Here is a 27,702-nt window from a genome sequence, read left to right on the forward strand (position 1 = left end):
GGCGGGAGGGCAGGGCAGACAGCTCCAGGTTTGCGGCAGTACTTCCGCAGCAGGCCTTCACTCGCTCTTGGTCTTTGGCAGCAGGTCCTTCAGTGCAGCGGAAGACTCGAAGCAAGTGAAGGACCCGCCGCTGAACTGCTGCCGGAGCCTCGGAGCGCTGCCCAGTGAATACAAGCGCTGCAAGTGGTGAAGGGGAGGTGGGGGAAGCAGCAGTCGGCGGCACTTAGGCTGCTCTACCGCCACTGCTTCATTCTTCGGTGGCAATTCAGCTGCGCATCCTTCCCTTCGAGAGGGACCTGCTGCTGAATTGCTGCCAAAGACCCGGCCCTGCCCCAGGCCCCCTGAATCCTCTGGGCGGCCCTGTATCACAGTATCATTAACCAGCATATTGACTTAAACTATAGCAATAGAGGGATACCACCATACTCTACTGTTGAAAGGATCTGTTTTTTATTAAAAACAATCTACAAGCTTCAACCTCTATGCGCTCTTCATTACCTTCAGGAAGAATTTAAGATATACTGTCTTATACTTTTGTCTGAGTAAAAAGCTCTAGATATTCATGTGACTGTCATCTAGAATTTAATGAGTGGTTATGCTTAGCACCTGAAAACTTTAAAATGATTCCACCTCTAGAGGTGTATTCCTAGGTATACACATATGTGTAGCATATAGAGTTAATGCGTAGAGTGAAAGTTTTCAATTTGAACATTTAACCTTCTGAACCCACTTAACTATCTGCCTTCGTTAGCAAGTCACTTGTAAGAGTTACACTAGATCATATTTCAATTTCCAATTAGTTTTTAGGAATACCATTCTAACTGTAAGAAAAACTAAGGCAGACAAGCACTTAACTATTCTTATGCTAGCTCTTTGTGCCATCAGAGTATATTTTGACCACTTCATTTGTCCCAATTGTTTTAGAGGAAGACCTACATACACTGTAAAATTGGAATGCAAAGGTCCAACCCAATTTATATTTCATTTCTTAGCATAAGTGTCAAGACAATTCATTATTCAACATGGTACTGTGTGTGTTTAGGGAGGGGAGGGAAGAGAGATGAGCAGAGACAGGAAAAAACTAACACAAGTAGCAATATTTTTCTTTTCTATTAATTGAGCTTGAAATTACGTAGCTCTTACCTTATCTAAAGAATCCACAATCCTTGCACAAAGAAGGGCTCCTGGCAGGTCAAAATAATTATCATAGCAATAATATTTAGCTGCAAAAGAAAGAAAAAGAAAAGTTGTTTTAAACTATGGTGTATATTTTAACTGGGGGAAAAGTTTGTGTTTAAATGGTTAATTTTAAAGTTCCCATTGTGTTTTTACTGGGATTGGATATTGGCCATTGGCAAATCTACTATCATGTTATTTTTTTCGAGAGACTCTCTTTTTCTGGACATCATTCTATTGGCGATAGAAAATTGCTACTCTATAGCAAATTACTGACATTTTAAAAAGAAATATTAAGCCTCTGGATGAGATCCTCACCAGTTCAGGCAAAAAGGGCCAGAGTCATGTAACAGGGCTCTAAAAACGTTGATGAGTCCTTCTGGGGGAAGATTTCCACAGTGCAGAACTGAGGAAGACAGTCACAAGGCTGCCTTTTGTGAACATCAGTAGTAATAAGCTCAATAGTATTCATCACCATACAAATTTTGACAGGTTTCCACGCCCCTTTTAGGGCTTATGTCCCACCTTCTCACCCCCCGTTTCCGTTGGCGCAAGAGTGTGGTGCCGTCGGCCATTTTGAAAAAAATGTGCGTGTATGTGTTTGACTATGGGGGAGTGTTGTGTATGTTTGTGCTTGGTGACATGAAGAGGAAAAGAGAGAGTTATGAAAGAATAGGAAGATAAAACTTAAAGAAAAAGGAAATATTTTAAAAACTAGGTTGAAAAAGGGAAAGGCAAAACCTGTCTGGGAGGCCCAGGGTAAAAAAGGGAGTGAAAACTATTTAATACCAAGGTAGGTTAAAAATTTGCTAAAAAAGGCATTAAAAGTATTCAATGCCAATGTAGGTTAAGAAAAAACGAGGTTTAAAAGGAAAATTGACAAAGGCAAAGCCTGTTTGGGAGGCCCTGGGTAAAAACTATTGACTACCCGTGTAGGTTAAGAAAAAAGCTTTTAATATTATTAAATTTAAAAGAAAAATTGCCTGTGCAGTAAGCACAGGGTAAAAACTCTATAAAAAAGTGGCTAAGAAAAATACAATAAAGCTCAGGGTAAAATAAAAAAAAAAGAGAAAATTTTTACCTTTGCAGTCTTTTTGTAAATGAGGCAGCTTTTCTGGTTTAACCCTAGTAAATAAAACACATTAAAACTAGTTAATACCTATGTAGGTTAAGAAAAAACGAGGTTTAAAAGGAAAATTGATTGATAAGCACAAGATAAAAAAGCATTGACTACCCGTGTAGGTTAAAAAAAAACATTAAAAACTAGGTTTAAAAGGAAAATTGACTGTGTAGAAAGCACATGGCCAAAAACTATAAAGGGGTACTAAAAAAAAGCGTTTAAAAAAAGAATTGACAAAGGCAAAAACCTGTTTGGTAAGCACAGCATAAAAACTCTATAAAAAAGTGGCTAAGAAAAATACAATAAAGCTTAGGGTAAAATCAAAAAAATGTTTACCTTTGCAGTCTTTTTGTAAAACGAGCTAGCTTTTTTGGTTTAACCCTAGTAAATAAAACACATTAAAACTAGTTAGGTTAAAAAAACATTTTAAAACTAGGTTTAAAAGGGAAATTAGCTAAAGCAAAACCTGTGTAGTAAGCACATGGTCAAAAACTATAAAGGGGGTACTAAAAAAGAAAATTGACAAAGGCAAAGCCTGTTTGGTAAGCACCGGGTAAAAAAGCATTGAAACTATTCAATATCAGTGTAGATTAAGAAAAAAGAGAGGTGAAAAGAAAAAAGAGCACATGGTAAAATCAGAAGGTGAGAGAGAGAGAGAGAAGCAGGCAAAGTCTGTTTAGTAACCACAGGGTAAAAAAGTGAACAGAATCAGGGTGGGTTAAAAGAAAAAACAAGCCAAGAAAAGGGGGAAAAAGGTCCTCTTTGCAAAGAGCACACGGTTGAGTCACAGAGAGAGAATTTTTACCTTTGCAGTTTTTCTGTAAAATGAGGCAGCTTTCCTGGTTCAAACCCTCTCAGGCTTGTTATCACCGCCTTTGGATCGGACCAATCAGAGGTGGTTTTACAACAGCGTCATAGAATTCATTTTCCTGAACCAATCCTAGAGTCCCAAGATTTTAAACAAGAGCCAACTCCCTCCTCCCCCCTTCCTTTTAACTGTTTTTTTCTTATCTAAAGAAACAGACCCCCAGCATTTTTTTGCCATGTAGCCCTTTTACAAAGGGCTTTTTTTATAAAAGTTAAATTCACAAGCTTTTAGTAATACATTATTTTTAACATGTTAAAGTTACCTTAAGTTTTGCAAAGAAATAAAACACATTTTTGTATGTGTTGTAATAAAAAAAAGCAGGCAGAAGCACCCCAGGTTTTTAGTAACAAACAATTTATAAACCCCTTATTTTGTAAACCACTGAATTAGAAAGACAAAGAAGCAAAGCCCCTGTTAGCAAAGGAGCCTCTGTGAGTCAGTGGATCAGAGATAAGAAGGCTGCTGCTGACCCATGCTTTTTAACAAGTTACATCAAGTTTTACAAAGGGATAAGGACTCGAAAAGACAATCCTTTTGTATGTGTTGTAATAAAAAAATATGCAGAAGCACCCTAGGTTTTTTAGTAACAGGTGGTTTATAGTCCCCATATTTTGTAAACCAGTGGATTAGAGAGAAGAAGAAGATTGCTTTTTTCCCCACTTTTTAACAAATAAAACACTTGAAAAGACAAGCCTACATGAAGACCCATAGCCTTTATTTAGGCATAGGTGTTTTAATAACATGTAAGTGTGCAAAAACAGTTTAGGGCAATAAAACTAATGTGTTGTAACAAAAAAAGGTTGTTTTTTTTTAATTTTAGGCTAACCCGGGCCATTTTAAAGTAAAAACAGCAGGCTTTTGCAGCAGCTGTTAGCAAAAACAGCCTCTGTAAGTCAGTAAATTAAAAATAAAAAGAACAAAACATAACAAGCTCTTCTTTTAAAGCAAAAGAATGCCAAAAACAGGTATTAAAAAGCATAGTAACTTACTTACTATCAAAACTAAGCTTTTTACCATTAAAGTTTAAAAGCTAAAGTGTGTAGCCAAAAACCTTCCCGCCTTTTTTAAAAAACCAACTAAGACAAACCCCCCTCCGCTCTTATCTAAACAGCCAGAGCCTTTGGCTTTTTTTTTTTTTTTACCTTGTAACAAAAGCTAAATACCATTTTAAAATGTGTTTTTTAAAGTAATACCTAAATTTTTTAACTTACTAACAATGTAAAATAAGTTTTGTAAAAGTTTAACGTGGTTTATTTTTAAATTAGCAGTTTTGTTTTAAAAACCAAGGCCATAAAACAAATTAAAAAAATACAGGTTGCAGTTTTTAAAAACTTTTTGGTTACAAAGGTGTAAATTGGTATATTACCATTTACAAAGTCTTTTTATTAACTGTTTAAACACATTTACTATACAAAAATAACATTTTTAGCCATTAAAGCTAAAGTATATAGGCACCCCCCAACCCACACCCGCCTTTTTTCCTAGAAAAATGCCCTTTACACACCCTGTTTTTTTAAAGAAACGCCTTTTTAAATATTAATTTTGGGAAGTGGGGGCGCAAAACCTTTTTTTTAAAAAAACAGGTTTAAACCTATAAATAGGGGGACAAAAAAACTGAACAAGGCTGTTAAAGAAATATTGCTAATACAAGACTTCTACCGTTATGGGGAGCAACAACATGGTAAGAAACATTACTATGATTTGTGTGGGCCGCCAAGGTATTACACCAACGTTATGCTTAGTTAAAAGGCAATATTTTTTCTTTTAAATAGGATGAGGCCTTTTTTCTTGACATTCCAGATGCCGCGCTAGAAGCTTTAAATTTTGGTAAGCTAATTAATATGCTACACAAGTATAATTTATTTTTAAGAAAAAAGGTTTTAAAAAAATTTATTTTTTAAATTTAGAACAAGATGGAAGTCAAAACCACCCAATAGGTTTTCCTGAAATTACAGAAGAAGGTGTGAACTGTTTTTTAAATATGTGGTTTTTTTTTTTTTAAAAAAAGCTGTTGTTGGAAATAGTGTGCATTTTTAGGGGCTTGTTTGTTATTGTTAGGAAAAAGAACCCTTAAAGGTTTTACTGTACAAAAGTTGCCGTTGTACCGCCCCAGGGTGGTGTAAGCTAAAAGAGCGTTTTATTTTGTACATTGTATTTAAACGCGGTTTTTAGCCCCCCTTACTGCAAAAACGTTTTTAAAATATATATATTTGGGGAACGTTTGTTGTTGTTAGTAAAAAAACCCGTGCTAAAAAACATTTTGTTTATGTGTATCGGCAGACTTATCAAGCGTTATTCCTCAAGAAGAAATGTTGAAGGGGAGCGCGCTTAAAGGGGCCAAGAAATTTCCCTCTGAGGCAGCTGCAGTTGGAAGCAAGGGTATTAAGCACACCGATTTTGAACAGCCCTGCACGTCCAAATCCCTTATTGCACAAAGCCAGCAACCTTTAAAGAGGGGTAAAAGATTTCCCTCTGAGGCACCTGCAGTTGGAAGCAAGGGTATTAAGCACACCGATTTTGAACAGCCCTGCACGTCCAAATCCCTTATTGCACAAAACCAGCCGGCCTTAAAAAAGGCCAAAAAATCTACCTCTAAAACAGCATCCGTTTTCAGGGCAGGAGGAAAGGGGCTCAGGCCCCCCGCTTTTGAACCGCCCAAAGCTACCTCTACAACTTCCAGGAACCATGGTAAGCGAGGCAGAGGAATTAAAGCCCCTAGTTTTCAACAGACCTATGCCTCCCCGACCCAAAATAAATTAGCTTTAAAAAAGGTAAAGACAAACAACTCTGTAGAAGCAACCGTGTTTAGGGGTGGGTTTGAGCAGGGTGAAGAAGTTAACCCCCCGGCTTTTGGGACCCGCAAAACCCTTGCTACAAATAACAATCTTCCTGTGGGGCTGGCCGCATCAGTTGCTGCTTGTAACGAGCTGTTTAGTGTTTGTACATCTCTAAAGTGTTTAATAGATAAAAAGTTTTCAAAGCTAATTCTTGAGGTGTTTCAAAAACAAAATTTTCCAGAAGAAAGGGTGGTTTTAGACCAAAAAATAGCAGATACCCGGGCACTAACTGAAAAGGTGGAAAGCGCGTTGAAGGGGGAAGGAAGAGTGTGACTAAACATGAAACCTAAAAATGTAAAGAGGAGTTGGAAAAAAAATGGAAAAAATTTAAAATATTAAGAAGGCTTTTGGCCAAAAAAATAAAAAAGCCAAAGCTATTTTAAAAAAACAACCCCCCAACCAAGAAAGGGAAATAGACCCTCCCACCCCTTCTTCTTCTGAAGGTCCAGATTCCCCCGCTCCTGATACACCACCACAGGTGTATTTGGAGCGTGTAAGACACTGGATAAGACCCCTAAGAGAGTTTAACACTTATGAATATTTTCAAGAATTTCGTTTTGCTAATTTGGACAGAGTAACGGGGTTCACAGAAGCCATGGCGGCCATCGACATCGCTATTCAAAATTTGCTAGATGATATTAATAATCAGGTGGGCCCTGAAGATTTTGTACAGCTACGCTTAGATGCCCCCAGGCTAAATCACCCGCTCTTTTCTTTACGGAGGCCTTGGGAAAATTTAAACGCCGTAGATTTTTTAAATAACATCGTTAATGTGTTGCAAAGTAACGCAGAGATTGTGGGGTCCGGAACTTTACGCCTGGTTGTTACAATTATTAGAAACAGGGTTGGTGGAGTTGGGTCTGTAAGACCCCTAAAAACTATTACGTACAGTAAAATTATTGAAAAAAAAAGAAAACATTTAATTAATTTAAATAACCAGGGTAACAACCTGTGTTTTGCCGGTAGCGTGCTGGGTCTTCTATCAGATAAAAAACTTACAGATGCCCAGCTGTTAGAGGGGGCCAAACACCTTCATCAGGAGTTGGGGTTTTCGGACCAAAAAACGATTAGCTTGACAGACGTGAGCTCTTTCGAAGAGCGCTTGGGGAGAGCTATTACCGTTATGTATTATGAAAATGGAAATTGGTGTTTTTTTACAACGGGGGGTGTACAGCGTTCCCAAACTGTTTTTGTTTTGTTACATAGCAAACATTATTACGGCATTTTAAATATTAAAGCCTTTATAGGCACCTCGTATTTGTGCAACTACTGTTACGCTCCCTATAGCCACAAACACCAGCACGCCTGTAAAAACCACTGCCGTACGTGTAATAGCGCCGAGTGCCTCAAAGTGGCCGGTGAAAAAAAGAGATGCCCCAGCTGTAAGCTATTTTGCAGGTCTGATGCCTGTTTAGAAAGGCACAGCGCTTTGGCGACCAGCGGTAAAGTTGATTGTAAAAACAGAAGTTTTTGCGATAAGTGCGGCTTCTACATGGTTAAAAATCACAAGTGTACAAGCAAAAAGTGTCCCCAGTGCTATCAAAAAACCGACAACATAGAGGGTCACGAGTGTTATATGTGTAATATTTGGTCTCCAGAAGAGGGAAAGGATTATGTGTTTTATGATTTTGAATGTATGCAAGAAACGGGGGTACACGTGCCAAATTATGTTTATGCTTTGCATTTAAATAAAGAAACTAGCTGGGAATTTAAGGGGGAAGAATGCATTAGCGAGTTTGTTTTAACCTTTGTAGACAAGCGCTTTAAGGGATACACTTTTATTGCTCATAACGCTAAAGGTTATGATAATTATTTTATTCTTAGGCAGTTAATTAAAGAAAAAATGGCTGTTAGCACCTTAATGCAAGGGGGAAAACTTATTTGCGTGATGGTGGTAAACTTAGACATTAAATTTATAGATTCTTTAAATTTTCTCCCCATGAAACTTAGCAAGTTACCCAAAGCTACGGGGTTTGAGGAAGCGAAGGGGTACTTTCCGCACTTTTTTAACACTGTTAAAAATCAAAACTATGTGGGACCTATGCCCGAAATAGAGTACTTTGGAGTAGACTACATGATGCCTGAAGGAAAAAAGGAATTTTTAAACTGGTACCAGCACAATCGCCAAAACAGCTTTGATCTTCAAAAAGAACTATGCTATTATTGTCAAAAAGATGTTGAAATTTTGCGAGAGGCTTGCGACCGGTTCAGAAACGAAGTTATAAAAATGACAGAAAAGCAAATTGTTAAAAACCCCGGAAAGGATAATGAGGAGGTGGTTACTAAGTGTATAGATCCCTTTCAGCACCTCACATTAGCCTCGATTTGCATGGCCATGTACCGGTTTAATTTTTTAAAACCGCAAACCATAGCCCTTTTGCCGTTAGACAATTACCACAAACAGCAGAAGAGATATTCCACGCCGGCCATTCAGTGGTTAATGTACGTAGCCCACACTGAGAATATTTACATTCAACACGCTTTGCAGGGTGGCGAGTTTAAAACGGGGTCCTATTTTTTGGACGGTTACGCCGTTATAGCTGGTAAACCCACGGTCTTTGAATTTAACGGGTGTTTTTTTCACGCATCTGCTATTGCGAAAATGATTACAACCCATTGCTTAAGGCGACCTACGGACAGCTGTACAACCGAACCATCATTAAGGCTGAATTTTTAAAAAGCCAGGGGTTTGAGGTAAGGACCGTGTGGGAACACGAGTGGCAGGCTATGCTAGCAAACGATAACCGGGTGAAAAATTTTTTACGAGAAAAAAAGCTGCCACAGCCTTTGGTTCCTAGAGATGCCCTTTACGGTGGTAGAACAAACGCCATTTGCCTTTATTACAAACCGGAGCCTGGGGAGCAGGTTCATTACTACGATTTTACCAGTCTCTACCCTTTTGTTAACAAAACTAAACAATACCCTGTGGGACACCCCGTTATTGTGTATGAGGGTTTTGGGGATATCTGCCAGTACTTTGGCATTGCCAAGGTTAAAGTGTACACTCCAAGAGGTTTGTATTTTCCCGTGTTACCATACAGGGTTGATGGTAAACTAATGTTTCCCCTGTGCGCCCTTTGTGCAGAAACAAAACAAAAGGACCCCTGCAGGCACAGTCAGGAGGAGAGGGCTTTAACAGGGACTTGGTGCACAATAGAGTTGGTGGAGGCTTTAAACAAAGGGTACAGAATCGCTGAAATTTATGAAGTCTGGCATTTTAACCGCTCTTCAGATGCCCTGTTTTCAGACTACATTAAAACACACCTAAGACAAAAACAAGAGGCCTCGGGGTTCCCTCACTGATGTACGGACAAATTTAAAAAAGAACAGTACGTTAAAGAGTACCGTGAAAAAGAAGGTGTGTGCCTGAGTCTAAACAAAATTAAGGTAAACCCCGCAAAAAGACAAATCTCAAAGCTGTTTTTAAATTCCTTGTGGGGAAAATTTGGTCAGCGGACCCCGACGAGCTCTTCAAGTATGTTTTTGTACCTTATTACGATGTGTCATCGTGCTAGTTTATCGATGATGACACAGCCATAGTGTCTTGGAAGTACGCAAAAGAACACTGCACCCATTCCAGCAACACTAACGTGTTTATAGCGTGCTTTACCACCGCTTATGCCCGGCTAGAGCTCTACCACTTGTTAGATCGTTTACAGCAGCGGTGTCTTTATCATGATACGGATTCTGTAATTTTTGTAAGTAAAGAAGGGGAGTGGAATCCACCCCTAGGGGATTATTTAGGAGATTTAACTAGCGAAATACCCGCAGATGAACACATTGTGGAGTTTGTGTCCGCGGGACCTAAAACATACGGGTACAAACTGTCCAGCGGTAAAACCTGTATGAAATTAAAAGGAATCACACTTAACTCAGGAAACAGTGAAAAAATTAATTTTGAAAGCTTAAAAGAACTCATCTGGGATTACCCCGAGGGAGAGGACCCAAAAGAAATCGTAATACAGCAGCCAGGAATTGTAAGGGTAAAAAAACACTGGTTAATAGAAACAAGAACTCTAAAAAAAACCCAAAAAGTCATTTACGACAAAAGAGCCCTCGAGGAGGCTTTTAAAACTTTGCCGTACGGGTATTAATTATTATGAAAAACCATGTTCAGTTTGTTCATCCCTTTTCCTGTTTGCTTTGTGGTCCCTCAAATTCTGGAAAATCATATTTTATAAAGCAGTTGTTAGAAAATGGTCATAAACTGTTATCATGTATGCCTGAAAATATTGTGTGGTGTTATAGCTGTTGGCAACCACTGTATACAGAGTTGCTGCAAAAATTTTCATGTATTACATTTTTGGAAGGTTTACCTAATACTTTTAATGATGAACATTTATTTCCTAGTAATAAAGTGAATATGGTTATTATAGATGATCTAATGGAGTCTGCTTCTGAAAGTGGTGAAATTGAAAAAGCCTTTACAAAATACGTACACCACAAAAACTTAAGTATTATGTACATTGTGCAAAATATGTTTTGTCAGGGAAAAAAAAGCCGTACAATTAATTTAAATACTAAATATATGGTTCTTTTTAAAACCCCCCGCGATAAACTACAAATTACCACTTTGGCCCGGCAAATGTACCCTGGTAAAACACAGGTTTTTTTGGAGGCTTTTGAGGACGCTACCAAAAACCCCTATGGGTATCTGCTGGTGGATTTAAACACTTCAACGCCCGAAAACCTCAGGTTAAGAACAGGTCTTTTCCCCCTAGAATGGCCCTGTGCATACACCTTTAAAAAACCCATAAAAATAGTTATTTTTTATTAATCTTCCATTTTAAAAAAAATCGCCACCCGAACAAACATGTCTAACCGTGTGCAAAAAAACCTGGCTCTTTTAAAATTTCTTATCAAAGCCAAGCCGCCTCAAAGAAAGGCTATTCTCTGTACGGCTTCTGACGACCTAGTAGCGGCCATCTCAGAAATAGCGCTTAACACTTTAAAAGGAAATGTTCCTCTAAAACCTCGACAAATAAGCATCCTTAAAAAAACCCGAAAAATTATTAAAAAGCTAAGCGATAAAAAGCTATCCCTGAAAAGAAAAAAGCTTATTGTAAAACAAACCGGTGGCTTTATTGGCCCTTTGTTAAGCTTTGCACTCCCCCTGCTGTCAAGCCTTTTAATTAACAGATAATGGAACACACTGAAAAAATGTACCTCGTTCCTAGCCACCAGTTAGAACAAATAAAGGAAAATATCAGAACCACAACCACTCACCAATTGGATTCAGAAATGAAAGACATTCTTCAAAGAACCTGTTTATCCAACTACGAAAAGGCTAAACTCTACGAGGGGGTCCTGCAAAGATACCTGATATTGGCCAAGCGTGGTGAAATGGAAAAGACTAAAATAAACCTCTTTTTTTCCCCCGAGCAAGAGCAAGAGCAAGAGCAAGAGGAGCTTCAACCTCCTAAAGTTCAGGGGGGTTTATCGGATTTTGTTATTCAGGAGGTATTGGAGGGGGTAAATCCTCGCTATAAAAAAAAAGCTGAAATATTGTTAAATAAGCTTAAACAGCGTAAAGATGTTTCTTCTTGGGCTGATAACGGCCGTTTTGTGTACCGGGGGAAAGCGATTGAGGGGTCTCACATGCTTGATTTAGTCAGGGGGGTAACCGGCTCTTATTCTTTCGCTAACAAGAGGACTCCTAAAGGGTGGCATGTTTTTATGAAAGCCTTGGCGGAGCTAAACGTGCCTACGGCCGTCGTAGAGCATGTTACCAATAAACAATTTTTAGAGCGTCTAAAAATAGGGCTAGAGCAGGTCAAGGCCACAAGTAGCACCACCCCTTTTAAAAACGTCCCTGTTAAAAAACGAAAAATCGACTGGTTAACAATGTAAAATAAAAGACGTAAACAAAATTAAAAATTGTGTTTTATTGGTGCACCTCTTTAAACACACGACAAGACAAACACGTTTGAACATGTTGAAACATGTTTAAAACTGGTCTGGGCATGCCGGGTCTTTTTCCTTTTACAAAACGCACCACCAAGTGGTCATTTTCTGGTAAATCATTGGTGTACAATTTTAAAATACAATCAAAAGATAAACCCTTACTACGTTGTTTAAAAAAAAAAATACAATGATAACCGCAGGTTACAGCTAGGGGGTCCTGTAGTTGTCTCTGATGAAACACAACGTTATCACAGTTACGGTTTAAAAAAGTCATAATAGACTTAGGAAAAAAGTTACTGTCTGGGGAAAAACCGTAGGAGTCAAAAAACTCGCCGGGCCCCCTTTTGGTAAATAAAGGGCCAGCCAATGTTCCCCGGGTAACTTATGGGGGTGAGTGTTAACAATAAGCCCCAAAGGTCTTCCGGACACAAAACCTTTCGGAAGCAAGTCGCTAGAAAAAACATCTAAAAAAGAAGGGTCCTTTGATAAAATATCTCGTAGCTGCACGGTGTTCATGATTACATATAGTCAAACAGAACGTTTCTTCTATGATTTACTTCGAGCATGTTATCAAAAACCCAATACACTATCATGTTAACCGTAGAGGGCAAAGCCGTTGCAAACCGAATTTCCGCTCTCAGGTTTCCAGTTTTAATTAAAGAATAATGATCGGTGCACTCCTGATCCGGGGTCAAATCAAAGGCGTACAGCGTATAGCCCTGGGCAAATTCATCACGGTTAATTAAGAGCGATCGGTCTTTTACATATTTTCCAGTAGCCTGCACGAGCTGCATGTACTCCCTCACGCAGTTTCCATTTTCAAAATCGGGTTGTAGGGGTTTTGCTGGCACCTGTTCGCCATCCACATACAAGGCCACAAAATTAATGTTATAATGTTTAAAGTTAAAAGGGTTTTTAACGTAGCTGCCGCTGAAGGCGTCGTTATCTATAAAACCGATTACTAGCTGCTTGGGTAGCTGTCCCAAAAAAAGGTTTTCCTGGTTACTGACACGACTGCCGGCCGGTATGCTAAACACCTTTATGCTTACCCGGTCTACGGGGTACTTAGTGTTGGCGGTCATTAAAGCTTCAGCGTGCCCCAAACGAACCCCCGGGGTTACTTTTACACGCTTTAAAAACAGGGACGCCGAAATAATGTGTACTTTATAATTCTGGTTGGCAGTCCCGCTCATGAGGCAAAAAACATCTTTGCTACGTGTTAGTTTAATTTTTAAATCCACGCCATTTAGCAGTAGTTTTTCTTGAAAAAACAAATCGCTGTGTAAAGGTCCCAACAAATCCAGCTTCCTGCTGCTGGCCGTTAGTCTGGCCCTGCGTATAAACCCCTCAGTGGCCTGGCCGACCAAAAGGGTGCTTTCGTGGTCCCCCGCCATGTCTTTATAAAATCCGCCTGTCGAAAATTGCGTAGCGAGGGTGTCGTGGCTGTAGTTTAAAATTAGCTCTATTAAGGCTCTGTAAGGGTAACAATTGTTGCTCTGGCTAATAAGACGATCGCCTAAAGTAACATCCAGCTGGTTAAAAAGAGTGGCGATGGGGTAGTTTGTTAGGGCCACCCGGGCATCATCATCAATGTCTGACCCGTCTTCTTTTATCACCTTGCAGCACACGTACAGCAGCGTGTTGTTAAGGTCTAAGTAATGATCCCCATGTCCCGAAATAAAAAATTCAAGAGGTGCGTTTACCGTTAAAGCGGCCAAAGAAGGCACCTCTACATAAAAGCTATTTTCGATACTGGTTTGTGTGGGGGCTATTTGAAATAAATCCAGTTCTGATTTGGTGCATTCGTCAGAGCCACAATGAATAAAAGCCATTTTAAAATATATCCCTTTTACCGCGGGTAACGCGACGCTTCCTCTTCTTAGGACACCTTTTAGGTATATGGCTAAGACGTCTTCTGACAGCTTTTTTTTTTTTTTAAAGGGTCTAGGTGGTCCTTTAAATGGCTGGCGCAACGCTGCTCTTTTTCTTCTCATTACCACTAAACTGGAACTTTCCTGTGGCATGTGTGCTCCTATTTTGTTTATAACTGTGCTAGACACGTGGTTTACGACGTCTTTGGTTATATTTTTTGCGGCTGTTTTCATGTGGGGTTTAATAATGTCAAAATCTCTTTTTAAAAGTGGCACGGCTTTTCTAAAAAGACTGCGAAATATCCCTCCTAAACCTGCCCCGTACATAACGGATAATCCTTGATATCCTGGTAAGCCATAGCCAGCCTGGGCCTTGTAGTAGTTTCTATACAAAAAGGGGTCCCCGTAGTTTTTCATAGTCACCATTCTTCAGCTTTTTTGGGGCGCAGATGTAGTTTAACAATTACCTTTCCAAAACTAAATGAAACGTGTTTATTTTGATCCGTCTTTATTTCAATAGTAATGGTTCCGATATGCTGCTTACTTACGGGGACGTAATGCGGTTTGTCATACGTTATGGTAACAAATTCGTTGTTGCTACCGTGGATGGGAACGCAGCGCAACAGCGGCCCATAGTAGTCCCCCACTAACTGATGTTCCACTATGTCCATGTACACGTATAAAAAGAGTTAAACCCCCCCGTAATGTCTGCGGGGTACGGTGCTATCCTACACGGATGATTTGAAAGCATTCCCAATATTGTTGCCAATTTACCCCCTGTGGAAAAAAAGTACTTTCCATCGTTTGGTTTTAACTGAACCCTTCTAGTCACAGGGTTGTAAATAACGTAGGCATTTGGTTTTTCGGCATCTTTGTCTATATTCTTGTTGATGATTTCTATTAAATGGTGAATGCTTGAATAATAGCCGGCATCCATGTTGTAGGTTTGAAGTTTTTTTTCCGATGCTAACGTAAATGCTGTATCGTAAAGAAGCGTGTTCCAAGAGTGACAATAATGAATTTCCGATAAAGCAACATCCCACCGCCCTATTAAATTTAAAGGCTTGGCTAGTTGTATTGTAAAATTGGAACTAGTATTTTGAGGAAAAGCCCCCGCTGAGGCATTGCTTGGTAAGGTCATGTAAAAACTTTGTTCAGTCATTTTTTTTTATTAAAGGTCGTGCACTTGAGACGCTTTAACCCAACTATTAAATTTTTTAGCCAGCCTTTCCATTTTACAAAAAAATATTTGTTTCTTCCCCGACCTTTTTTTGCTAAAATTTTTTCTATCCTGTAAACGCGGTCCTGGTTAGGGTTTACTTTTTGTAATTCTTCAGGGTAAAAAGACCCCGCGACTTCCTCCCCTTCATAATCTTGTAATGCATACACCGGTCTTTGTCCTCTTAATAAAACCCCTGACACGATAAATATTTCATTGGTATATGTTTGCTGATAGCCCTTTTCAAAAGTGCCCTTCGTTTTAGATACTCTTACGTGATCCCCTTTTTTAAAAATTACACGTTGTGTCTTTATTTTAAAACTACCCCAGTAGACGGTTTTCCACACACTTAGCGCATTAGCTTGTGTCACGTCAATTGGGCGCCCTCTGATAGTTCTGTGATAACTTCTGTTGTAACCGTCTATGAAGGCCTGCAGCACATCAATGTAGCGAAAGGTGTTACAGGCGGTAAAATACCTCCACATCTTTGATTTTAAAGTTCTGTTAAACCTCTCCACGATTCCTGCTTTAACTTCGTTATTGGTAACAAAATGGTGTACCCCATATTGCTTAAACAAATTCTTTAAAGCTTTGTTTAAAAACTCTTTTCCTCAGTCTGTTTGTAATTTTTGAGGCACGCGCCCCATTGTAAAAATAGCTTTAAACGCCTCTGCCACCTCTTTTCCTGTTTTATTTTTTAGGGTTACCACCCAGGCGTATTTAGACAAAATATCTATCACTGTTAAAATATATTTACGGTCGTCATTCTGTTTAGAATAGGCGGCCATATCAACCAAATCTGCCTGCCATTGCGTATCCACATTAGACACCACTGTTTTATTTCTTTTAAATTTAAGCCTTGCTGGTTTATGTAAAGCATAAGCATCTTGATCCGCAAGCCAAGCAGAAACCTGCTTTCTGCTTAAGGTTTTACGGTGTCTTTTAGCGGCCTGAAATAAGGGTGTTATGCCCCCAAAACTACCAACTTTTTCGGGTGAGTAATAAATTTTCTTTAGCAACTTTGCCATGCTTACCCCGTCTTGCTTTAAAACACACGTATACACAAAAGTTTGTTTCTGCTTTTGTTTTTATTTAACACAACAATGTCTATACACATTTAACTTTTAAAGCAGCAGCAAAGTAATATATGGTACAATTACATACATTTTTAACGCATAAGCAAAATAATATAAAAACTAATACAAATTTTTACAATGCATCTTAATTAATATATATTTTTTAAGCCTCTAGGGTCACAAGCTTGCATGTAAAAAGTTTTATAATCCATTTGACGAACCCTGCTACACACCGATCGGCCAATATCGGGGGCTACCTCTTTTGACAGGTCTACCAGCAAGGCAACTGGGTCAGATGTTTTTGCAACCTCCCTAATCATTTTAACAACTTTGGTTATAGTTTCAGTGGTTATGTTAAGCTTTTTCAGTTTGTAGCCTTCAACTATAATTATATTTACAAGCTGGGCCACGTTCAGTTTAGAAGAAATACGTCTAAGCTGGTAAAATACTTCTGAGCGATCCCAAAAAATACAAGGGTGACTAAAAGGGTTGGACTTATTTACTGCGCAGGCTGCACAGTTTTCCAAAAGTTGTTTTTTCAAACAGTGGTAAAAGGCTTTTACTACAACAGCTCTAATAATATCAACCATAATGGCATCTTCTTCTTCTTCACAGCTTTTCTGGTCAGTCTCCTTACTTTTTACAGACTTTTTTTTAACATCTTGCTTCACACAAAAACAACAGGTACATATTACGGTTGTTCTGCTTAAAGGCCGCCTCTCTTTATCCTCTGAAGATGTCTGTTAAAAACATTGTAAAAACATATTTTAAATTTTTTGTTGCAAAAATTTTAAAATAAAAAAGCCTACAGTTTATTTGTGCTACCTCAGTCGTACCCTCGTCTTATTCTGAATTATCATCATCCTCAGCTGACGCACCGTCGGACCCCGTAGCACCTTCCTGTTATTAAACACAAAACATATAGTTTTATTTTACCGCTCTTATATATGTTTATATTTATATTTTTTTAAAATTATTTAAGTAACTTTTACCTCGCCATGTTCTTTGGGTTTTACCATTGACACCCCGTTTGTGTCCTTTGTTTCTGAATCACCTCCGGCAAGGGCTCCGTCAATCATAGTTTCAGCAGCCTATTATTAAACCAACCGTATAGTAACGCTTAATTAGTGTCATACACAAATATATATATATATATATATTTCAAATAAGTTAAGCTGTCTTTACCTCCTCGGGTGTTTCTGTCTCTGCAACTGTTGGCCATTTGTCACACACCAAAGCAGTAATCTTGTATGGCCCCGGCTTGGTTATCTGTTAAAAAATCAAAAGTCATTTTTTTAAAAGTGTAAATACAATAATTTTTTTATTTTATTTTTTTACAACGGGTAAAGCTTTTACTGTAACAATATTGCCATCTTTCCATAACTCGGGGTCTATCGGCTGGTTTTCAACACCGCTATCCTGCGGTTCCTCGGTTGCCATGTCCTCATATATAGGCTCTTCTTCCATTCCCCCCTATAAAAACAAAAATATTTAACCCTTTATTTTTATAAAACATTTTGTAATTTGTTATTAAAAAAAAGGTTTACCTCTGCCTTTAATTCTGTTTTTTCCAAATCTGACAATTTTTTTCGCACTTGATCTTTTTTCTCTTTTACAAACGGCTGTGGCTCCTCTTTTTTCAGTTCTATTTCAGAATAAAACGTAGGGCTCGGCAACAACCCTTTCTCATTGGCAAAATAACTGTAAAGGGGCCTTCTCTTCTGAACATGGACTGGTGCACCCAGGGGCAATTCCGGCTTCTTGGCTTCTGTAGGTGTTTTGTACAGGGACATGCCTTTGTGTTTAGTTTCTCTGTGTTAAAAAACCCGCTCGCAAAACCACGTGTTTTTATACACAAAAACACGTGCTCATTGGTAGACAATAGCCGGTTTTTAAAAGGCTCTTGCTTAAAATCTTGGGACACTAGGATTGGTTCAGGAAAATGAATTCTATGACGCTGTTGTAAAACCACCTCTGATTGGTCCGATCCAAAGGCGGTGATAACAAGCCTGAGAGGGTTTGAACCAGGAAAGCTGCCTCATTTTACAGAAAAACTGCAAAGGTAAAAATTCTCTCTCTGTGACTCAACCGTGTGCTCTTTGCAAAGAGGACCTTTTTCCCCCTTTTCTTGGCTTGTTTTTCTTTTAACCCACCCTGATTCTGTTCACTTTTTTACCCTGTGGTTACTAAACAGACTTTGCCTGCTTCTCTCTCTCTCTCTCTCCTTCTGATTTTACCATGTGCTCTTTTTTCTTTTCACCTCTCTTTTTTCTTAATCTACACTGATATTGAATAGTTTCAATGCTTTTTTACCCCGTGCTTACCAAACAGGCTTTGCCTTTGTCAATTTTCTTTTTTAGTACCCCCTTTATAGTTTTTGACCATGTGCTTACTACACAGGTTTTGCTTTAGCTAATTTCCCTTTTAAACCTAGTTTTTTTAACCTAACTAGTTTTAATGTGTTTTATTTACTAGGGTTAAACCAAAAAAGCTAGCTCGTTTTACAAAAAGACTGCAAAGGTAAACATTTTTTTGATTTTACCCTAAGCTTTATTGTATTTTTCTTAGCCACTTTTTTATAGAGTTTTTATGCTGTGCTTACCAAACAGGTTTTTGCCTTGGTCAATTCTTTTTTTAAGCCTAGTTTTTTAAATGCTTTTTTTTAGTACCCTTTTATAGTTTTTGGCCATGTGCTTACTACACAGTCAATTTTCCTTTTAACCTAGTTTTTAATGTTTTTTTTAACCTACATGGGTAGTCAATGCTTTTTTATCTTGTGCTTATCAATCAATTTTCCTTTTAAACCTCGTTTTTTCTTAAACTACATTGGTATTAACTAGTTTTAATGTGTTTTATTTACTAGGGTTAAACCAGAAAAGCTGCCTCATTTACAAAAAGACTGCAAAGGTAAAAATTTTCTCTTTTGTTTTTATTTTACCGTGAGCTTTATTGTATTTTCTTAGCCACTTTTTTATAGAGTTTTTACCCTGTGCTTACTGCACAGGCAATTTTTCTTTTAAATTTAATAATATTAAAAGCTTTTTTCTTAACCTACATGGGTAGTCAATAGTTTTTACCCTGGGCCTCCCAGACAGGTTTTGCCTTTCCCTTTTTCAACCTAGTTTTTAATATATTTCCTTTTTCTTTAAGTTTTATCTTCCTATTCTTTCATAACTCTCTCTTTTCCTCTTCATGTCACCAAGCACAAACATACACAACACTCCCCCATAGTCAAACACATACACGCACACTTTTTTCAAAATGGCCGACGGCGGCACACTCTTGCGCCAACGGAAACGGGGGGTGGGAAGGCGGGACATAAGCCTTAAAAGGGGCGTGGAAACCTGTCAAAATTTGTATTGTGATGAATACTATCGAGCTTATTACTACTAACATCCTCACAAGTCCTGATGTAGGGGCATGTTAGGGGCAAGACTGCAGGCTACAGTGCTTTGGAGAGTCCAGGCAGCACTGTGATCCATAGGACAGCCTGCTGTAACTCAGATGGGCATCTTGGACTAAGTATACTGGGGGTCTCTCCAGCCCTCACAGCAGCCCAGAATATGCAAGGTGTAAAAGTGGCTTGAAGACATCAAAATCCCATTTTGGGGGCTGAGTTCATGCTATGCCTTGCAGAGGAGCAGGTCTCTACTCCTGCAGACATATAAAGACATAACTACCCACATTGGGTAGTTATCTGTATACTTAAATGGAAGTACCTAGGAGTAAAACTATGGATAAGATAATGACCTTCAGCCTGCAAACTCTTATATTTTATTGACTTAAGCATTTTTAAATCCTTATATATTTTGTGTGAAATCAGTGCTCCCAAAGGAGGCCAAGTTTATTTTATTTTTTAGTTAATAAAAAATGTATCAGAGCATCAAACCTTTGTGTACATTATAGATGACTGTAAAGACCGAAGTCCCTTATTTATCCACAAAATAGGTAAAGGGTATGAATGCAAGTTTCCCTCCTGAAATGGGAAAAAAGCACCCCCCCGGAGAAGAGAATATTTCAGTCTTCTAGGCCCATGCAGTCCTTTACATTTATACTTAGAGGCTGTCAATGACAAGAGTCCAGAGTAGTGAGTCAGCAATGAGCAAAATGTGTAATGATCTGCAGACTGTTTGCCCTAAATAATGCAAGATGGTGGTGTGACATTGCACTTCATATGTTTACGGAAATATGCTTATGAGTGTGAATATGATGTAACTGGAATATGCTTTACGCAAAAGGTTTCTTATAAGGTATCATAACAAAGGTTATAACCTACTGAATATATTCCTCCTATTTGTATGCATGTATCATTCTTGTATCTGAAGCTAGAAATATGAAGTATAACTGAGGTCCTATTGTAACTATGCAAAGTGCAGGCTATTAATGGTGGTTTAGAATCTTGATGGCTCCCATTGACTAGGACAATTGGTTGTAAATGGTTTATTTGCCTGCAAGCCTTCCTGTGTAGGTGTGGGCCAACCCTGGAAGAATGGCGACTAGGGGTCTTACAGTGAAATGTGACCATGTCACATGATACCGAAATCTATCTTAAATCTGATACTTTTCCATTCAGAGGAGGGATGCAGACGCGGAGAGACAAAAGTTTCCTGCCTTGTGCCAAAGCTTAAAAGGGGGTTGAGCAGGACAAAGTGGTCTGTCAGTCATGAGAAAACCTCTGCTTACCAGCTGGGATGTCTGCTGAAACTAACAAGGACTGTACAAGGGGAAAGGATTGGGCCCACACTAGGAAGGAATCTAGTCTGAAAGAAGCTTATTGGAACATCTCAGAGGGTGAGATATTACCTGTAATCAGTTTCTTAAAGTATTAGGCTCAGACTTGCATGTTTTTGCTTTAATTTTATTTGGTGACTTACTTTGTTCTGTCTGTTAGTACTTGAAATCACTTAAATCCTACGTTTTATACTTAATAAAATCACTTTTTGTTTATTAATAAACCTAGAGCAAGTGATTAATACCTGGAGGAGCAAACAGCTGGGCATCTCTCTCTATCAGTGTCATAGAGGGCAGACAGTTTATGAATTTACTCTGTATAAAGCTTACACAAGGTAAAATGGATTTATTTGGATCCCATTGGGAACTGGGTGTCTGGGTGCTGGAGATAGGTAACCTGCTGACTTGTTTTCAGTTAAGTCTGTGGCTTTGGGGGCATAGACCAGACCCTAGGTCTGTGTTGTAGCAGGCTAGTGTGTCTAGCTCAACAAGACAGGGTTCTGGAGTCCCAAGCTGACAGGGGAACCTGGCTCAGAGGTAATTTCAGCACATCAGGTGACGGTCCCAAGGGGGTCTCTGTGACCTAACCTGTCACAGGTGGTCTCAGTGTATCTCTCCAAGGAATACCGACCCACCGCAAAGAAAAGCTTTACAACCAAAACTAGACCATCAACTTGTTTCACATGGGGCAAACAGAAGTCAATCTTAACAGCTTCTGTTCATTGCTTGACGTGGACTCAGTATGAACCTGAAAATTATAGGTGAAAAATTACATCTCTTTAGCAATCCCCAAGACACTCAGTCCCTTACGTTTTCCTAATTTAACAATATTTTAAGTGTTTAAAGGAAAAACTGCATAACAGCAGCAAGCATTGCAGTAACCAAAACAGTTTCCAAGTTCATGAAGTCTCAGGTAAAGAAATTATTTATATTTACCTGAGTGGGAAACCATTCCACTGAAATGTTTTAAAGTGTTTCCATTCCCTCCTGCCATAAACTTCCAAGATCTCTTCAGGAGTCATACTCTTCGTACCATGACTTGCCCTAATTGATGCACTGCGTGACAAAGGTTAAAAATATTTAAAATCATTCAAATTTCCTACAGTGCACATAAGTGTGTCATAAATAATCAAATACTGAGCTAAGCCATGTGACTGATCTCTCTCCCATTTCCTCTCCACTCAGTAATTTGTTCTTAGGGAAAAGGGAGAGGTCTCTCTCAAATGTCAGGCTTGATTCTCTCATGACCCAGAAGATACAGAATTTCTCTGATAAATCAATAGTGCCTTGCTGAAAATAAGATTACCAAATCTACTTTTTCATCTAAGGACATTTTCTTTAATGATACAAATGATTTTCCTCTGGTCTGACTAAAAGGAATAAGATCTGGAAAAAAATATTATTTTTCTGCCATTAAAATCAATATCTTTTGCAGCTAGTAATATGCCCCTCCAAACTGAGATCATAACCACTAGCCTTTTCCTTGTAAGAGTTCTTAACTGCACTGAGCACTCCTGTAGGCCCTTGGTGAAAAGGACCATCTTTTATATTAAATTTCAAACATATACGGATATCTTCTATAATAGACCCAGTCACATTATTTTCAGGAGTGCCAGGAATCCATGTCTTGTGCCCAACAAACATATCTGAAGGAAAATATGCAATTTCTTCCTTCTGCAGTATGTCAGCATTTTTTTCTGGACAGTACTGTGTGATCAGCCATTTAGGATTCTAATCCAGCGATAAGCTAAGTGCAGGAAGGTTCTATGTCCACGTAGAATTCATTACAGAAGTACTGCTTCTTTTACAGTCAGTTTCTGATCCTCATCAGTTGTATGTAAAAGGTTTGTCCTGATTAGTTAGCTTATGAAAAACCTCAATTTTTCTCCATAGAGAAGCTAAGGTGCATTCAGAAAAATCACTTCTCTTTTTTGTGATCTCAAACACTCCAATGTCTTTCCTAGCATCTCTTCCCATAGTGCCAGAAGAGTCATGTTCCCATATAACTAGGGCCTTAACAAATTCATGGTCTATTTTGGTCCATTTCATGGTCATAGGATTTTAAAAATCATGCATTCCATGATTTCATATATTTAAATCTGAAATTTCAAGGTGTTGTAACTCTAGCAGTCCTGACCCAAAAGGAGAAGGGAGGGGGATCACAAGGTTATTGTAGAGGGTCGTGGTATTGCCACCCTTACTTCTGCGCTGCGGCTGCACTGCCCTCAGAACTGGATGGCCAGAGAGCAGCAACTGCTAGCTAGGTGTCCAGCTCTGAAGACAGCACCACCTTCAGCAGCAGCGCAGAAGAAAGAATGGCATGGTATGATATTGCCACCCTTACTTCTGCACTGCTGCTGGCGGTGCTGCCTTCAGAGCTGGGCGCCCAGCCAGCAGCCACCGCTCTCCAGCCACCCAGCTCTAAAGGTAGTGCAGAAGTAAGGGAAGCAGTTCCATGACCCCCTACTCCTCCTTTCCCCCCTGCAGTTTTGGGTTGGGACCACCAGTTTGAGAAATGCTGGTCTTCCCTGTGAAATCTGTATAGGGTAAAAGTACACAAAAGACCAGATTTCATGGGGGAGACCAGTTTTCACGGCCCGTGATGCATTTTTCACAGCTGTGAATTTGCTAGGGCCCTACATATGACAGTCTTTTACAAATTTTCTTTGTCTTGACTTCTACATATTGTGCTAAAATCACTGCTTAAATTCTTCCCTTCACTTGTTTAGCATACAACACACACCTCAGGCCCTGAACTATTTAGGCACAGTGGAGCAAGGAATATATCAATCATAAATGGTATGGAGAAAGAATAGGGAAGTGTTATTTATCCTTTCACATAACACAAGAACTAGGGGGTCACCCAATTAAATTCATAGGTAGCAGGTTTAAAATAAACGAAAGGGAATACTTCACACAACACACAATCAACCTGTGGAATTCATTGCCAGAGGATGTTGTAAAGGTCAAAAATATAACTGGATTCAAAAAAGAATTAGATAAGCTCATGAAGGACAGTTCCATCAACGGTATTAGCCAAGATGATCGGGGACACAACTCCATGCTTTGGATGTCCCTAAACCTTGAACTGCCTGAAACTGGGACTAGAGGACAGTGATCACTTGAAATGGATCGTTCTATTGATTCCTTCTGAAGCATCTGGCCACTGTCAGAAGACAGGATGCTGGGCTATATGGACGATTGGTCTAACCCAGTATAGCCATTTTTATGTTCACGTAGTATCTGTGTTAACTTTGAACTATCAGAATTGTATTACTCTGTGTGTATGACTGTGTAGGTGGAGGGAGGAGGAGCTTAACATTATATAAGACATGTTGTTTGTGGATATTCACCCCACTTCTTAAATTTGCAATTAAAGTTATTTGTTGGTATTCTCAGTGTTTACACAAATTATATGTAGAGGAGGCAAACATTTTGCAAATTTCTGAATTTTGAATTTGGAAAACAGAGTTTTGCAACATTTTATGTTTTACCAACTCAAATTACAAACTTTCCTATGACTTTTATAGGTAGTAATGACAAATGGCTTTGTCCACCAGCTATCTAATGCTACTGGTTTTTAGACCCCAGCCCTACAAAGACATAAACATGCACTTAACTTTGCACACTGTGATTAGTCTTATTGAAGTCCATGACAATAATGCGAGTGCATAAAGGTAAGTACAGGATCAGGGCCTATGAATATAGTAGCTTGACATACTGGGCGAACAAAGCAAAATTAGTTTCAATAACTGTACCCACTCTCAGGGTCCTGTCTGGAAAAATAAGTAGTACATCAATTTCCACTGATAGCATCAACTAACATAGCAGGAAAATCATGAAGGAGTGCAGTAGCAAAACCATTAAGCAGTTAAGAAAGAGAGATGTTCCAAACTAGCAAATAAAAGCAACTTTTATTGTGCCATTATTTATAAAATGGATGGGTCACCAAAAAGTTACATATGTACATTTAAAACAGATTGCGCACAAAGTTACATATGTTGCACTTAGCTTCTAATGTAAAAAATAAATACATATGGTGATTAGTGTTCTAAATATTTAATAGTTGTCCCAATTATCAGATGCTGGCATTTAAAAAAAGAATGCAATCTTTTATCTGTCTAGCCATAAAAATTAATCAGTATTACCTCAAAATTGTTCCAGCTCCAGCCAGCTTTAAAAAGTTTCCATCTTCCAGATCCAATGCCAATCCTTTACAGCTAAAATTCATTTTATTTAAAAGAAGAAACAAGAAAAGTAGTGATTAGATAAGAAATTATATCTGAGAGATAATGAAGCATATATCAGACTGTCCAAATGATATGCAGTTATAACAAGTATGCAACTTTGCCACACAAAGAGAGGCCTTGATCTTCCAAACATTTCCACATGTGAGTAACTTTTATATATGCAAGTAAACATATGAGGTGAAATCCTAGCCACACTGAAGTCAGTTGCAAAACTCCTACTGACTTCACTGAGGCCACACATAAACAAAATTATAAATGTTTGGAGGATGAGAGACCAAATTTCTACAGCCAAGGTATGTGCATTTTAGCCAGTTTTTAATATTAAGGTAATACAACAGCTAACTGGTTAATATTAGGTAGTAACTCTAGCTCACTGCTAGCTAGACTGGACAGATTTTTAATAATGTGATCCTATTTCAGCTAAAATTCTGTTTGGTTGGTTTATGCATCTACAATGTTAGCATTTGGAGTGAGACATCTATATTTGGAGTAAGCTTTTCTTCTCAGAAATTGAAGAGAGAACCCAATTTGACAGTTTGGCTACTTTTTAGATGATAAAAACAAGTCTCAAGTTACTTTCATATACTGAAACATCACAATATTAATATACCAATATCAGGGATAAGAGAGGGCTGGGTTTGTTGGGACTGCAATACACTGCTTGAAGGATATATGTTGAAATTGTATTTATACCAGGCTGGTACTTCTCATCCCTCACAAGTCATCTAAGGCATAAAGGTATCTGGTAGAACCATATGCCTAGACCTCCTATATAATCTGATCTATGCTGGCTAACCCCTGAACCTCTGTGGAGTCCCATTGAAGTCAATGGGGCTTTTTGTAGACACAAGGGTCAACCACATGCATAGCCATCAGGACTGGTGTGTGTGTGTGTGTGTTACCTGTACATAGTTCTAACATACATTATATATTCAAGACTCTGAACTCATTTCTGCCCTCACCTGGACCTGTCAAATTGAGTTCTCTCTTCAATTTCTGGGAAGAAAAGCTTACTCCAAATATAGATGTCTCACTCCAAATGCTAACATTGTAGATGCATAAACCAACCAAACAGAATTTTAGCTGAAATAAGATCACGTTTTTAAAAATCACATTGAAAACACTATTGAGGCTTTTAGGCCTCAAAGTAAAACTACTATATTAGCTATTGTTTTGATTCAACATGTGCATCTGTATTACATTGCATCTATCCTTGGAACTGGAATGGGTAATGTAGGGGACTGCGGAAGACTGTGTCACGGCCTAGCTAGGGTATTTCCGCTTTCTCAGCGGCCTTGTGGAAAGCCCCTGCTTGCTAAGTGGCCAGTCGTTGTAAGACACGGCATGCCAGTTATAACTTGCTTTTAACTGGTTGAAACTAGTTTGTATGGCCTTAGGCCAAAGGGCGTACACCGCCCATGGACAGTCCCTGGCCTTTGGCCAAGGGGCGGACATAGCCTGTGGGAAGTCCCTTTTTGCATATATATGAGTTGCTTTTGTATTGTGTCTATATAGCTGTATGCTCCCGGTCCCGTCTTTGGACTCCGACCCAGACCGAGCTGAGCTTCGGTGCTGGGTTCCCCGCCAAAGTGACAGCAACGCCCGGGGTCCCCGTTGCAAATGTGTCACTTTACCTTCATTAAAGCCAAATAACTCACAATGTGTGTGGGCCTCGTTCTTGCAGAGCATCCAAGCACGTTACAGGTTTTAAATGGCAAATCTAGTGCCCAGAGACCAAGGTCTTTATAGAAGTCAATATCTTGCCTGTTCACTAGTGAAAAATATTAGAGTGGAAGGAATTTATGACATGCACATGTGATGACATTGATAAAACAACTCATGCAGAGGGTTCTAAGATCCCAATTTGCTTGCTGCAAGAATCTGAGAAAGTCACTTAACCTCTATGCAATTCAGTTTCCCCACCCACCCACCATAAAATGAGGATAATGATATTTAGCAAACTTTATAAAATACTTTGGGATCTGTGAAAGCAAATCTATATGTAAGGGTTAGGTCTTTATTAGAGCTGGTTGAAGAATTTCAAAATTTTCAAGAGGAGAGAATTCTAATTAAAAGAAATTAAATTTTGACAATTTTTTTTGAAAGCCTGAAATTAAGCAAATTTCAACCAGCTCTACTATTTATTATTTTGGAAGCCTGTTGTTTGAATATAATTTGACTTTTTAAAACCATAATTTAGGAATTTAAGATAGGTTCTTTTGGTGGGACTCGCAATCATGTCTCTTCAATAAGACAAGTTATTTTCTCAGCCCCATAAAAACTGTGGCATCAAGAAAGTAAAACTTTTAAAATACTTACCAAAAGTCCCAGCTTTCTGGAGTTACAGTCAGCAATTCTTTATCATAACCCTTCTCGGTTACCAGGTAGCGGGCAAAACTATCATATATAAGCTACAAATGAGAAAAATAGTGAAGGGGGAAAAAAAAACTTGGTGTGAGTAAGGACAGTTTCTCTTACTGATAATCTCAATAAGTAAAATAGGCAGTTAATATAAGAAGAGCACAACTTATCCCTGTGCGTATAAATTGAATGTTAATTATAATTGAGTTCTAAATAATTATGATTTGAGTCACAGCAACAGTTAAAATACTGTCATTATTTCTGCAGTACGGTGAAATTTCAAGATTTA

General features: G+C 38.7%; 1 protein-coding gene and 2 long non-coding RNA genes across 3 annotated transcripts in view; 1 reads left to right on the forward strand and 2 right to left on the reverse strand.

Annotated features, from left to right (window-relative positions):
- Positions 1-27,702, reverse strand: part of NT5DC1 (5'-nucleotidase domain containing 1) — a 278,111-nt gene that overhangs the window by 245,925 nt on the left and 4,484 nt on the right. The window contains 5 exon segments of the mRNA XM_050951616.1: positions 1,144-1,223; positions 21,739-21,763; positions 21,765-21,846; positions 24,951-25,022; positions 27,372-27,463. Coding sequence (XP_050807573.1) covers positions 1,144-1,223; positions 21,739-21,763; positions 21,765-21,846; positions 24,951-25,022; positions 27,372-27,463 — 351 coding nt within the window.
- On the forward strand, positions 4,700-5,616 carry LOC127049351 (uncharacterized). The gene is made up of 3 exons (XR_007773951.1): positions 4,700-4,845; positions 5,072-5,125; positions 5,445-5,616. It is a non-coding gene; the product is annotated as an uncharacterized LOC127049351 (long non-coding RNA).
- Positions 16,908-17,341, reverse strand: LOC127049352 (uncharacterized). The gene is made up of 3 exons (XR_007773952.1): positions 17,257-17,341; positions 17,064-17,162; positions 16,908-16,971 (listed from the first exon to the last, which is right to left on the reverse strand). It is a non-coding gene; the product is annotated as an uncharacterized LOC127049352 (long non-coding RNA).

Source organism: Gopherus flavomarginatus, chromosome 4 (assembly GCF_025201925.1).
Source record: "Gopherus flavomarginatus isolate rGopFla2 chromosome 4, rGopFla2.mat.asm, whole genome shotgun sequence".
Lineage (NCBI taxonomy): Eukaryota > Metazoa > Chordata > Testudines > Testudinidae > Gopherus > Gopherus flavomarginatus.